Here is a 14,070-nt window from a genome sequence, read left to right on the forward strand (position 1 = left end):
TGGCCCCCCAGGTCTGACGTTTCCCACCCCGTTCTAAAGACTAGGGCACAGTGGTGAGACCTGAAACATTCTGGTTCATCCTTCCAGAACCTATTGCCTTTCTGAGGTTTTGGATGACAACTCCTAGCATTCCTGACTATTGGGCATGTAGGCTAGGGCTGATGGGAGTTGAAGTCCAAAACATCTGGAGGGCATTAGGTCAGGGAAGACTAGTGCATGTGTATGGCACATTTTTTAAAAGACAAGATTTCCCAACTTCTGCAAGACGCAAATTCGGAACACTCTCCCTGGTAAAGACTGTCCTTGGTCAATAAGAACAGTTTGAGCATTTATGGCTGACATGTTTCATGGTTACTCAGAAATGAATCCCACCAGACCCAATGGCATTTACTCCCAAGTAAGGATGGATGAATCAGTCTATTTCCAGTCTGTATCAGTTTTCCATTCCATCCAGTTTTGGCATCCATCTGTGAATTAAACACACACACACAACCCAACTGCATGAAATTCACATTTATTTTTATATGCAACTTCCGTGAATATGTTCATTTTTTGCATGCCATTTTTGATCCGAGTACTGCATTGTAAAAGTCCAAGAAGTGTGCAGTCTGAAGGATAACTGCGTTCCAATCAACATATTAGTCTCTGGGAAGTGCAAAAATTAGGCTGGTTCACTAAAGTATGCAGACCAAAAATATTCTACCCCATCCTTACTCTCAAGTAAGTGGGTGCAGGGTTGTAGCAAGGAATCCTTTTTGACCCACCAACGAATGAGCAAACAAACATTCCTCAAACCCAATTTATAGTGTACATAAGTTTAAATTATTATTTCCACTGGCTTTCTTCCTTCTCAAATGGCATCCATAAAATTTTTCTTCTTTTCTTTTCTAAATCCCCCCTCCCTGATCCCCCCTTTCTTTCTAACTGGCTGGTGTTAGGACCCAGCAAACGAGGAATTTGGTAACGTGATATAAATAGAGTACTCAAACGGGACAAAGTTTGAGAAGAAAGCATGACATCATTTTGACTTTCTCTCCACCCAAAGGGAACTGAGATAGAGGTGTAAACTTGATTCAGTCAGACTGCACAGGAAGAGAACAACTCATTTCAACACAGTCCTTATGGAAAGAAAGTCAGCAGAGAGGCGGGTGGCTCAAAAGGGACGTCTTCATTAACAATCAACCCCATCCTCGCCAAGTGGCTTCAGATCTCTGATAAAACAAAGACAGTTTCTAAAAAGGAAATGACAGCTAGAAGAAGTTTGGGCAGAAGATCTACAGACAGAAAGTTGTGTTTGTAACTCTCTCCAGATTCTTTCCATGGAATGGTCCAGTGTTCATTGAAAGCATTTCTTCTTGCTCTGTTCATTGGCGTTCATTTATCGGCCACTGGAGTACTCCACCTTTGAGGGAAGCAAGGATTTATTCTTGGACTTTAGGGAACATTCCTCCCCTCTTGCAAATGGATGGAATGGACTTTATTTGAACCTGCATGGAAATAGCCCTTTCAAAAAGAATATGATGCAGTGACGGCAAATTCATATTTTGTGAACTGAGATCTGATCGGAGAGTTTGCTGTAGTTTTTGCCTTGAGAAAAGGAACCATGGAGAACCTGCTGTCACTGTGGTGTCGTCTCTCATTGCTGATTTTATTTCAGGTAACAGTCTCAATGGAGTCAATGGATCCCCCCCCCCTTTTTTTTTCTTCTTCTTGGAGATGCTAACTTCACTGTATCCTATTCATATAAATCTTTTTTTTTTTTTTTTTTTTACATGCAGGTGTATGGAAATCATACATGGCTACACGAACACCCAGGTAAGGAACCTTCAATTTGCTATTTTGAAATAATTACGATCTTTGGAATTGCCACAATGGATCTGCTATTTGTTGACTGCTTGCTTGTTTTCATGGAAGCTTGTTGGATTAGAGATTCAGTAGAGGGGCCATGGCTCAGTGGTAGAGCCCCTGCTTTTCATGAAGAGGGTTCTAGGTTTGATCCCCAGCATCTCCAGGTAGGGCTGGAAAAATTCCTGCCTGAAACCCTGGAGAGCCGCTGCTGCCAGTCAGTGTCAACAATACTGGGCTAGATGGACCCATGGTCTGACTCAGTCTAAGGCAGCTTCCTATGTTCCTTTGTTCCTAGATTCCAGAGGCATGGCAAATGTAGATATCTGGTGTAAGTAACCAGAACTAGGCTATCAGTAGCTACTAGTCTTGATGGCTATATGCCACCTCCAGTATTAGAGGCAGTGTTCCTGTGTACACCAGTTGCTGGGGAACATGGGTGGGAGGGTGCTGTTGCACTCATGTTATGCTTGTGGGTTTCCCATGGGCAGCTGGTTGACCACTGTGTAAACAAAATGCTGGGCTAGATGGACCCTTGGTCTGATCCAGCATGGCTTGCTTGCTTGCTTGCTTGATTTATTTATAACACTTATATCCTCTCCCATATCATTAAGATCTCAGGGTGGCATACAGATAAAATTTTATGTTCTTATGGGTTACAAATATAGTATATTATATATAGTATACAAATATAGGGTGCCAGTAAACCAGTGGGTAAAATGAGATATATGCTGTTGCAATGGCTCAGAGGGACAACTTTTGGATTTGCACACACACCTCTGGGTTCATGAGGACAGGGGTGACGCACTGGCTAAAGTGCTGGGCTATGATAAGACCTGGGTTCAAATCCCTATGCAGCCATGACTGGGAATCTTTGGGTCAGTCACTCTTTTTTTTTTTTCCAGCCTAACCTACCTTTATTGTTGTTGTGAGACTACAAAATCAGGAACCACGTGTAAAAATGGAACAAATGAGAAAATATTGCTGCAAAATGTCTTGGGGCTGATTTTATTATCAGTCCACTTAAAGCAGGGGTGAGGAACCCATGACCTTCCAGATGTTGTATTCCAACTCCCATCAGACCAAGCCAATGGTTAGGGATGCTGGGACTTGCTGGGGGGGCACATTTTCCCACCCCTGATTTATAGGCATTTGCTCAGAGGTGGACCTAGTATGAGGCACAGTGTTAAGATACCTGTATTTCTCCCCCGCCAACTTTTCCAGTGCAGATGGGAGTAAATTTAAATTGGGAAAATGGTGCAGGGAGGAAAAGTTAAACATCCCCTACTGCATTGCTCCATTCAAAGTGGAAGCCCCCCCCCCCAGCCACAGCTACATTATATTAAAAAAGAAAACATCCAATGATCCAAACACAGATCTCCTGTGTAATGTGTCATTTGGCTCTTGGAGACAGTCAGATTTGGTCCCTTGACGCACAATCCACAGGGAGGTCCTGCTAACATGAGCCTCATTGAAAGCACTCCTTTCAGCATGAGCTTGTGCAGGAGAACCCCCTGTTGAATTGTGTCCCACATTCATTAGTGAGAAGAAGGGGGGGCATTTAGATTGGCCTTCCCAAAAGGCCTTCGGTTGACTCTGTATTTATTGCTGTTCAACCCTATCAGTTGTTCAGTGGTTGCGTACACCTTGCATGCAGAAGGATCCAGGTTCAATCTCTGGCATCTTCTCATTAGGGATGCATGAGAATTCCATTTTGGGGGTAAAATCTTGACAGATTTTTCTGGTTTGGCCCTGGTGGATTTCGTTCCATTTCTCCCTGCTGGCGCTGACTCGGTCTGAAGCGAGTTGATCCAATACACGGATTCTGTGTTGTTGTTGTTTTAAATGGTGGCAATTTGTGCAAATTGGATCTTTCTTTGCAGTGGGGAGGGGATCTTGAAATTTGCACAAATGGGGTTGTAATTTTTTTAAAAAAAAATAATCGGCAATCTTGCATGAGTGCACACGATCACAAGTCTGCCTATCGGCTATGTAGCCCCACGGAGGCATATTCCCCTCTTGTAAATATCTTTGTCAGTTTCCATCTCTCTACACACACATTACTTGGTTTAGCCCAGTTTCATACTTCTCAAAGTACTTGCCAATTTCTCCTGCCCCCCTTTAATCAGGAAGCCCCAGAGTGGAGGATAAAATTAACAAGTTAATGTATGTATGTATGTATTTATTTATATTTAATTATTGCATTTATATTCCGCCTTTTTTCCTCTTGCAAGGAACCCAAGGCAGCGCACATAACTCTCCTCCTCTCCATTTTCTCCTCACAACAACAACCCTCTGAGGTGGGTTCGGCTGAGAGTCTGTGACTGGCCCAAAGTCACCCAATGAGCTTCCATGACCGAGTGGGGACTAGAACCCAGATCTCCCAGCTCCCAGTCCAACACTCTTGCCACTACACCACACTGGTTCTACTTGTTCTTTGACAAGTAGGGAATATGGCTCTGCTGGGCTATGAAGTAGAGTGTGGAAAGGATGAAACTGACAAGGATATTTACAGGAGGGGAATATACCTCTGCAGAGATACATAGTGGGCAGGCAGACTTGTGATCATGTGCACTTGTGCAAGATTCCCCATTATTTTTTTTAAAAATTACAACTTCATTTGTGCAAATTTCAAGTCCTCCCCAATGCAATTTGCATGTACAAAAAAGAGATTCAATTTGTGCAAATTACCATTTGCGCAATTCCGAGGACCTGAAAAAAAATGCACAAAACTTTTCCAGAATTGAAAAAGAAATCGGTTACAGTCCGTTGCCACTTACCAGAATGGAAACACTGCAGGATCTCATCAGGCTTAAATGGCACACAATTCCCAGGTTACCTGAGAATTCCTTATTTTATTCATCAATACAGCTAGGGATGGCGGAGAATTCTGCCACCAATTTCAGTGAGGCCGAATGCACTGGCATTCGGCCCCCCGGAATCTGTGGCGGAATGGCCTGGCCCTCCCCCCCCCCGCGGATTCCCCCTGGGATGAGGCTTACCTGGGGCGGATGTTCTGGACAGCGGCAGCTCCAGTGGCGGGTCCGGCGGCGGCGGCTGGTCTTTCGACCAGCTGCCGCAGCCACCATTGTTGTCCTGGTGTTTGCCATGATAGGCTACGTAACCATTTACGTAACCTATCACGGCAAGCCAATCAAAACAAAAAACGGCGTACGCAAATGGTGGCGGCTATGGCGGCCGCCATTTGCGTTCCCTATTTTTCGCCGATTTATCTTATGTAAATATTTATGTAAGATAAAACGGCAAAAAAAGGAGAACGCAAATAGCGTAGTGGGCGCTATTTGCGTTCCTTTATTTTTCGCCATTCTAGCCTATGTTCTAGCCAGATTTCTGGCTGCGGGTGGCCCCGGCCGGCGGCTCTGTGGAATCTCCGTGGAGCAGAGCCAGCCAGGGAAGGATATCGGGGGGAGGTGTGGAGCGCCTCCCCCCCACTGCGAATCGCCTCGACGAAAAGGTAAGTGACTTTCGTAGATCCCTAAATACAGCCTTGTGATCTTCAGCACTGTGGTTCCCATTTTACAGACTGTGCAACTGAGGCTCAATGCCAGTGGCCTCCCCGTACGTCTTGAGATGGGATTTGAGTTCATGTGTCCTAGGGTGAAATTTTATTTATATATTTATTACATTTATATCCCACCTTTTTTTCCTCCTTAAGGAACCCAAGGTGGCATACATTAGACTTCTTCTCTCCAGTTTATCCTCACAACAACAACCTTGTGAGGTAGGCTGGGCTGAGAGATAGTGACTGGCCCAAAGTCATCCCATGAGCTTCCATGGCCGAGTGGGGACTAGAATCCAGATCTCCGGATTCCCAATTTGATATCACTGGGGGGCATCTGTCTGCAAGTTGCCCCCACTCCCTGGCACACCTAGGATTGCCTTCTCTTATTGCAGACTCTGTTCTTATACTTTTATACTCTGATACATTTACCTGTGAGTAAGCCCCATTGAGTTCAATGGGGCTTACTTCTGAGTAGACACAGATATGATTGCACTGTTACTCTCCTGATGCAGACAGTGAGAGATGAGGAGACCATAGCCAATAACCCCAGGCGTGATAAAATCTGTGGGTAATAGCCAATGTTAGTCCTACTTATAGTAGGCCCATTGAAATGAGTGAGACTTAAGTTAGTCTCCCAGAGTCTGCTAAGGTATCCACATACAAAAGAGGCCAGGGCTCCTGTACCTTTAATAGTTGTGTAGTAGAGGTAATTGCAGAAGGTATCCCTTGTCACACAATATTTATGCAGCAGTTCCCATGGGAATGGGGAAGGAAGTACGTGGGATGCTCGAGTCCCAACCATGAACATCGGGAATTGTATTCAGGCACTCTCCTGAGGTTTCACGTGGCATTTCTCAACCTATTGTCACAGCCAGGAGGACTAGAAATTTGAGTTCTAACAAGGAAAAAGAAAACAGGGATTTTTGGCAAGTAGAATCCTATGCCCAGCATCACGACGGCATTTGTGCGAGATCGCACAACACATACACAGAGTTAAGATTTCCAGATTCACAGCAGGAGAACACTTATACACTTTTAAGAGTTTTAAGCTGAAAGCTAGCAGTAATATTTCTAAACAAAGAATGCTTGATGTTGAAAGCACAAACTGATATAACTGCTCTTACATAATCAGAAACAGCAAAATGGTTAGCTAGTACCAAACAGCTGCACCAGTATGAGAAATATCTGTCAGTTCCTATGAAAATGGGATATTGGAAAGCTGTTACACATCTAAGATACGAACAAATGGATACTATGATGAAATGGGGGAGATTTCATGGTATACTGGTAGAAGATAGGTTGGTGTTTGTGGAGAACCAGCCCTAGAGGACTTGGCTCATTATGTACTTGAATGTCAATTATATAGAGATGTAAGATTTTTAGAGCCTCTTCTAAAGAAAGTGAAATACAGGGGTGTAAAGGAGAATTTGAGTTATTTATTACAATCAACCAATCCATATGTGATACAGAGGGTTGCAGTATTTGCAGTAGAAGCTACCAGGCATAGAGCAATGTTTTTGGACATTATCAGTGTGAATTGTTATAAAAATTCAGAGATATGAATGTAAGGTGATTGACATGTTTCTTTATGCTATATTATTGTTGCATAGGCACCTATTTTAGCTTTGGTAAAGACCTGATACGTATTTTATAGTTTGGTTGTTTTAACTTTATGTGTAAACTTTGACAATGTATAATGCATTTTCAACTTTAATTTTGTATATTTTGCAATGATCTTTGGAATCAGCAATAAACGTATTACTCGTTACTTATATACCTTTAAATCTTCTGACGTGGTGGAAGATGAGGCACTCCCTGATCCTGTCATCCATACCCCCCCCCTGTGAAAAAGTATTTCCTTTTATCAGTCCTGAATCTCCCACCATTCAGCTTCAAGAGAAGGAGAAAAAAATGTCTCCCTATCCACTTTCTCCATACCATACATGATTTTGCACCATGCTAGCATTCCATGCACCTCGGTGTTCAGTCATGCCGGCCACATGACCACGGAAGCGTCTTCGGACAGCGCTAGCTCTTCGGCTTAGAAACGGGGATGAGCACCGCACCCTAGAGTCGGACACGACTGGTTGGGGACACCTTTACCTTTACCTTTTTAACTTGGTACACTGTCGTCCACCCCTCTCCCCATTCTTCTGTAACTGATCAAGGCTCCAAGCTGGGAGGACAACAGTGTACAAAGTTAAACACGGTGCAAAATTATGCATGGTATGGAGAAAGTGCATAGGGAGACTTTTTTCTCTCTCCCTCTCTCGAAGCAGAATGGTGGGAGATTCAGGACAGATAAAAGGAAAGACCTCTTCACACAGCACATCAGTTAAATAATGGAATTCACTCCCAGAAGATGTGATGATGGCCACCAATTTAGATGGCTTGAAAAGGGGATTAGACAAATTCCTGGAGGAGAAGGCTATCAGTGGCTTCTAGTCTATGGCCATATATTACCTCCAGTATCAAAAGTAGTATTCCTCTGTGTACCATTTGGTGGGAACATGAGCAGGAGGGTGCTTTTGAACTCATATCCTACTTGTGGGCTTCCTACAGGTAGCTGGATGGCCGCTGTGTGAACAAAATGTTGGGCAAGATGGACCCTTGGTCTGATTCAGCGGGGTTCTTCTTCATGCTGGGGAAGGAACAGACAGGAAAATCTGCAGCTGCCTTATCTCCTGCCCCGTCAGGGAGATCTAAACCTATAAGAATGTTCTCCGATGTTCCATCTGGCAACCTGACACACACAGCCTCTCTTATGACCATCTCTGGTTGATACATCTCCATCATGTTTTGAGGATCCGTGCGTGCAACTTGTTTCCTGCTTGCCTGGAACCTTTGCTCTGAAGCTTGACCTAAAAGAACAAACAAAAAACCAGCCAGTTTTGCAGCTTTTCTGCTCACTTTTTCACAGCTGTTTACAGAAATAACATCTGCTTTCTATCGCTGGGATGGATACTGTAAATTCCACGTTTTATGGAATTGGAAAGGCCAGGGATTGGGAGACCAAGTGTCGGGCTGTTTCCTGATACACATCTTCTCTGAGCTTCTCCATGAGTTTTGATGCACTTAAAAAAAAAGAAAAAAAGATTGGATGTCTACAGGATATATTCTCCATTCAAAAAATAAATAAAAAAGGTTGAATTGATCAGATGCTACCTGCTTTAGCACTGCTCTATACTTAGTCTTTTTTTTCTGTTTTTTTACATGTGCATCAAAATTAATGAACTGAGGGATGGCCCTTAAAATGAGGGATCCGCTTACATTATGGAGTGGTTGGTCTCTCCCAGGAAAGAGTCAATGAAGCCAGCAATGTCTTTGCCTTTCAAATGGTCCTTAAAATGTGCTCACTCCATAAGGCCTTTTCTGAATCATCATATGGGCTGCTTTTCCAGGCTGCTGCAAGTTTATTCTGGCTGAAGGGAGAAGTAATTTACAAATAAATAAATGGAGAAGATGGTTTAATAGTGCTTCCACTGCCCTTCAGAGACATGTGAATGTTTTGGTCACAGAGCAAGCTCTGAAAAGAAACCAGATTTTCAGCATGGTTTGTTTGAACTAGGAAAAAAGCTGACTGTGGCAGGCATGTATGGTTAGCACCCATGCTGTCCTCACCGGGAGGTTTCTTCACAACAACAGAAGGAGAAGCGAATGGAGGATTACCTGGTTTCTTTCAAGGGATCGGCTTTGGTGCACTTGTGTCCACACAGGGCTCCATGAGTGAGTGTAGTGCACCAATATAAGTCGCTTCACAGAAGATGTTTCTGGGTGGGGTGGGGTTTGGAGTGAATATAATGTGATTGGCAGGGGCTGCTCAACCATAAGAGAGGCTCTCCCTTCCAGGCTCTCCCCCCCTTTATCCTTCAATAAAATCCTGGGAGGGTTCCTCCAGTGTCTTGCCAAAAATTACTTTCCTTCTCCTCTCCTGCCCCGCATTAAGTACTTCCTTAAATCAACAATAATCACAGGAACACAGCGTTCCCCCTGCCTTGAAGCTGCCAAAGCTGCAAACAATCTCCTTCTCTCCCCACCCCTGCGTTACTTCCTTCCTTAAATAAACAATCATTATAGGAACACAGTGTCAGGGTGGAAACTGAGCTGATAGAACCCCAGAGCAGTTCTGATTCTGAGGAGGATCAGCAATCCGTGGGAGAGGAGCCAGCTCACCCCTCACAGGCACAGCAGCTGGCAGAGATTCCTTCTGCTGGCATTCCTGAGATAGATAGTGACCTGGGCAGTGAGAGAGTACAGGAGGGGGGCTTGTGAGATGCTCAACACAGACGCAGGGTGCGACGAGCGATGGAGGGCGCAGAAAGGAGGCTTAGCGCCCGTTTGGCGCACAAGCAATGGCCGCCTCCCGTGGACCCAAGGGAAAGAGGGAGGATCTCTCCCTAGCCCATAAGTTCAGGGTCTTCAAGGGACTCTTCTTCAAACGGGGATCAACTGCCTACGCAGAGCATAGGCTACTCTGCTGTTCCTTGCTTAGTTGCTGGTGATTAGCATCTGAAAGAGTCATTAAGTTGTAAAAGGATTAAAGCCTTGAAAAGAATCCTTTTGTCTGTGTCTTGGGTTGGCTATTGGAGTGTACTGAAAGAGGCCGCTAGGGCGCTCCTGACACACAGTGTTCTCGCTGCCCTGCTGTGATCAATCGAACCTTCAAAGCTTTGACATTAAGGCCCTAGAAATGTGTTATTTTGATTCATGGGAATCTCAGTAACTTCAGGAGTGTGCATTTCAAGAACAAGCCTCACTGACCACAATGGGAGTTACTTCTGAGTAGACACACATATGTTTGTGTTGGTAAGGACAGGGAGGGGAAACAAAAGGATGGGAAACCAGCCCCCTTTCTAACCTGATGCTGCGCAAGAACAAAGGTGTGAATTAGTTACTTTCGAAGGGAATAAACTAAACAATGGAGAATCACAGCTTTGGGAAAATGCTTTACAGCCTTTAGGGGAGTAGTGCTTTAAAATGTATTTTTTTTTCAGTTGAAGGGGGATCTCTGTAAATGCTGGTGTGCGCATTCAGGGGACAAGCCATATTGACCACAATGGGAGTTACTTCTGAGTAGATGCTAATTGGTTTGTGCTGGGAAACACAGGGATGGGAAACACCCCTTGACCAGTGAAAGGAACACCCCTGGGCAGGGCTAGCATACCCGAGGTCAATGCGAGGGTTGGGGTGTACAACAACTATACCAGGGAGAACCCGACTTAAGGAAAAGAATTGGACTTTAAGCAGTCTCAGGTAATCTGTTTTTTCCCTGATAAGCTCCGGGGTGGCTGCTTGATGGCCACAACATCATGTATCCCTAATGACCTCAACACACAGCCAGAGTAAATCGCAGGTGGAAACAGCCCTCTGAGCTGGTCATCAAAATGGCTAAGACTAAGCAAAATTTTCCACTGCCAATTTGCCACCCAGGAGGTGAATTGGGAGGGGGGGTATTAAGGCTAATTTGGGGGGGGGGACCAACATTATTTCTAGATTTTTTTTTAAGGGGGGACATCTTGCTTAGTTTGCAGCCACCACCAGTGGTATTCCTCTCCCCCTCTTTTAAAAACAAGTTATTTATTTTTTTTATTTCTATACCGCCCAATAGCTGAAGCTGTCTGGGCAGTTCACAAAAATTAGAACTACAAAGTGCAGCATAGAACGATATAAAATATGAAAGCTTAAAACCACAATATAACAGTACAACCAGAATAAAACCTGGCAGCAATGCAGAGATTTGGATTTAATGGATTTAAAACACCAAATGCGATGTCATGACATAGCATTGTTCCAAGGGCACTGTGGGTGAAAGTTTGGAATACAGCTTTCAACCCATCACCTGGCTTTGGCTAAAGAAAGGAAGTGCGGGTAAAACAGCCAAAGGAATTATCTTCGCACTGATAGGCCAGAGCAAGTCAGGTGATATTCCTGGACACCTATAACAGCATCTAATGGGTTTTTGTGAACCGCCCAGAGAGCTTCAGCTATTGGGCGGTATAGAAATGAAATTAATCAATAAATAAACAGCAGATTGCTTTGTACTCTGGGTGCAGAGCAAGCCTTAGAAGAGGAACCGATGGTCAATGGCTACTGTCATGTTCTTTGGGGCAAAGGGTTGCAGTTGATGACCAATGTGGGTGGGGTGGGGAACACCTGCCCTATGCTTGAGTAGAAACAGGCCTCACCAAAAGTAGGAGGCAGTTTTAGTTCCCTTCCCAGAGGTATCCTTGACTTACGTGAATGGCTGCCATTCATTCCTATGGTGGGTAAAAGTAAACTGTCTCCCTTCGCTGCCCAGCTTGGGTGAAAAAGGAGGGTAAAAGCTTTTTGCGGACATGGAGATGTGGGAACTCTGCCTCACCACCTCACAGGCCCTGGCATTCCTGAGGCACGGGACAGGATCAGAGTGTCAGAGAAAATGGCTTGTGGTTTATTTTAACTGGTGATTTGAATTTTTACAAGGTTGCTGGAATGTTTGGGTAGTATGCGTTCACTGCATGATAATTTTTTGGTGGGGGGAGGGCTGCCACAGCTTCACAACTTGCTTACTATTTTTCTTCTCACCACATTTCTTTTTTTGGCATGCTTTCTTTCTTCCCCTGCACTCCCCCAGGGCCCTAGGAGGTTGCGAGGCAAGAGAAACAAAATCTAAGAGTGGAATAGATAGCACACTTTTGTTTCAGGAGACAGCCTACCAGAATACACACACACACACACACACACACACACACACACACACATATTCAGTGAGCCCCTTTTCTTGGAGCAGGGTTGAGGAACTTCTGGCCCTCCAGATGTTGTTGCACACTAACTCCCATCAGCCCCAACATAGGCAGGATGATGGGAGTTGTAGTCCAACATGTGGCCTGCCCCAGGTCCCCCATCCTTAGAAACAGGTCTGTTCAACCTTCCTGCTTCTACACAGGCAGAGTTTCATGATAAATATTATATTGTATTACCTTGATTTTTAAAAGCCTATTTACAAGCCAAGGATCTCAGACAGACTTGTTGATTTAACTGTTGCATTGCTAGAATGGTTTACCCTGCAGAATGAAGTATTCAATCAGAGTTGCCCTTGGTTGTGCTGTCTAATTCTCATAAAATCCCTGCTTTTCAGGGTCGCACACTTTCAGCAGGGTGTGATACTGGGATGTTGAACCTCTTTCATCCTGAAAGCTGAATTCCATTTTGGAGAAGCTCCGAGGGTGCATTGCAGGGTGGGTGGGGCTGAAGACAAAAGGAATCAGGACCAGAATACCAGATATACCCCAAATACCAGCATGTTTTAGCTTAAAGGTTTTTCTGCCAGTAACAAAGCCCGAGGTAAAGAATTTCATCCTTTTAAAATGGGGAAAAATGCACAAAAGCCAAGAAGAAACCACCAAATGAGAGGGGAAAGGGGGTGGGGCTGGGGAAAGGGGGTGGGGCTGGGGAAAGGGGTGTGGCTATCTGGGAAAGACTGGAAGGCTAGATGTGGCTCCCTGGTGTGGAGGAACCCTAAAAGAGCACTTAAGGGGAAGGACTGTAGCTCAATGGTAGAGCATGTACCTTCCATCCATCACTTCCACATAGTGCTGGCTGAAGCAAACAGGTCATTTCTTCACCCTGCCATATGGCAGGGCTGGCCCTGTTTTCAAACCAGCTTCTTTCATTTACCACCCTGTTCACTGCACTGTAAGAGCTGCTATGCCCCTCTTGTAAAATGACACATAACTGCTCAAAGGAGGCTGTGTTGTTCGACTGCCTGGCAGTTCTCTCTCTCTCTCTCTCTCTCTCTCTCTCTCTGGATATCTATCTATCTATCTATCTATCTATCTATCTATCTATCTATCTATCCCCAGAGAAGAAGCAGCAGCAGCTTTGGGGATATCTATCTATCTATCTATCTATCTATCTATCTATCTATCTATCTATCTCCCCAAAGCTGCTTCTTCTTGATTCTGGAGATAAATTTGTAACTGAGAAACAAGAAGCCTTGGATCGCCTGTTTTTGGGGTGTTTCTTTTTATTATCAGTTGCCCACCTGGATCTCGGGCATAGATGACTATCTGCAGGTGAAGAAAGTATAATGGAAACTCAATGTCACTCCTTAGCAGCAGGGCTTATTTATTGGTAGGAAGCAGAAAACAAAAAAGAAAAGCCCACTGGTGTTCTCGGTGTGTCTGCAGAACGGTAGAGTTGTTAACTTTGTATTTTCCCAGATGCTACTTTGCATATTGCTGTCACCCCCCCCCCCACACACACACACAGGGATTTCCTTTTATAGAGAGGTGTTTGCATGTGCGCATTTTTGGTTTTATGGTTTTTATAACTCTGTCTAATTTAACTGTTAATGTTTGTATAGTTTTATGTACACCACCCCGAGATTGCCTTTTCTGATGAAATTTTTAAAATTAACGAATAAATCAGCAAATCATAAGAACATCAGAAGAGCCCTTCTGGATCAGACCAAGGGTCTGTTTAGTCCAGCATTCTGTTTGCACAGTGGCCAACCAGCTTCCTGTGGGAAACCCACAAGCAGGACATGAGTGCAACAGCACCCTCCCACCCATGTTCCCCAGCAACTGGTGTACACAGGCATACTGGAGGTATCAGGACTAGTAGCCATTGATAGCTTTATCCACCATTAATTTGTCCAATCTCCTTTTAAAGCCATCCACTACATCTTGTGGAAGTGAATTCAACATGTGGGGGAAAAAAGA

General features: G+C 44.4%; 1 protein-coding gene across 2 annotated transcripts in view; it reads left to right on the forward strand.

Annotated features, from left to right (window-relative positions):
- Positions 1-1,070: 1,070 nt before the first annotated feature.
- Positions 1,071-14,070, forward strand: part of ADGRD1 (adhesion G protein-coupled receptor D1) — a 304,783-nt gene continuing 291,783 nt past the window's right edge. For both annotated transcript variants that reach the window (XM_084820329.1, XM_084820331.1), the window contains exons 1-2: positions 1,071-1,657; positions 1,779-1,815. In XM_084820329.1, coding sequence (XP_084676455.1) covers positions 1,604-1,657; positions 1,779-1,815 — 91 coding nt within the window. In that variant the 5' untranslated portion in view covers positions 1,071-1,603. The remainder of the gene's footprint in view (positions 1,658-1,778; positions 1,816-14,070) is intronic.

Source organism: Heloderma suspectum, chromosome 13 (assembly GCF_057233095.1).
Source record: "Heloderma suspectum isolate Gila_16-S chromosome 13, 16-S_ref, whole genome shotgun sequence".
In the NCBI taxonomy this organism is placed as follows: Eukaryota; Metazoa; Chordata; class Lepidosauria; order Squamata; family Helodermatidae; genus Heloderma; species Heloderma suspectum.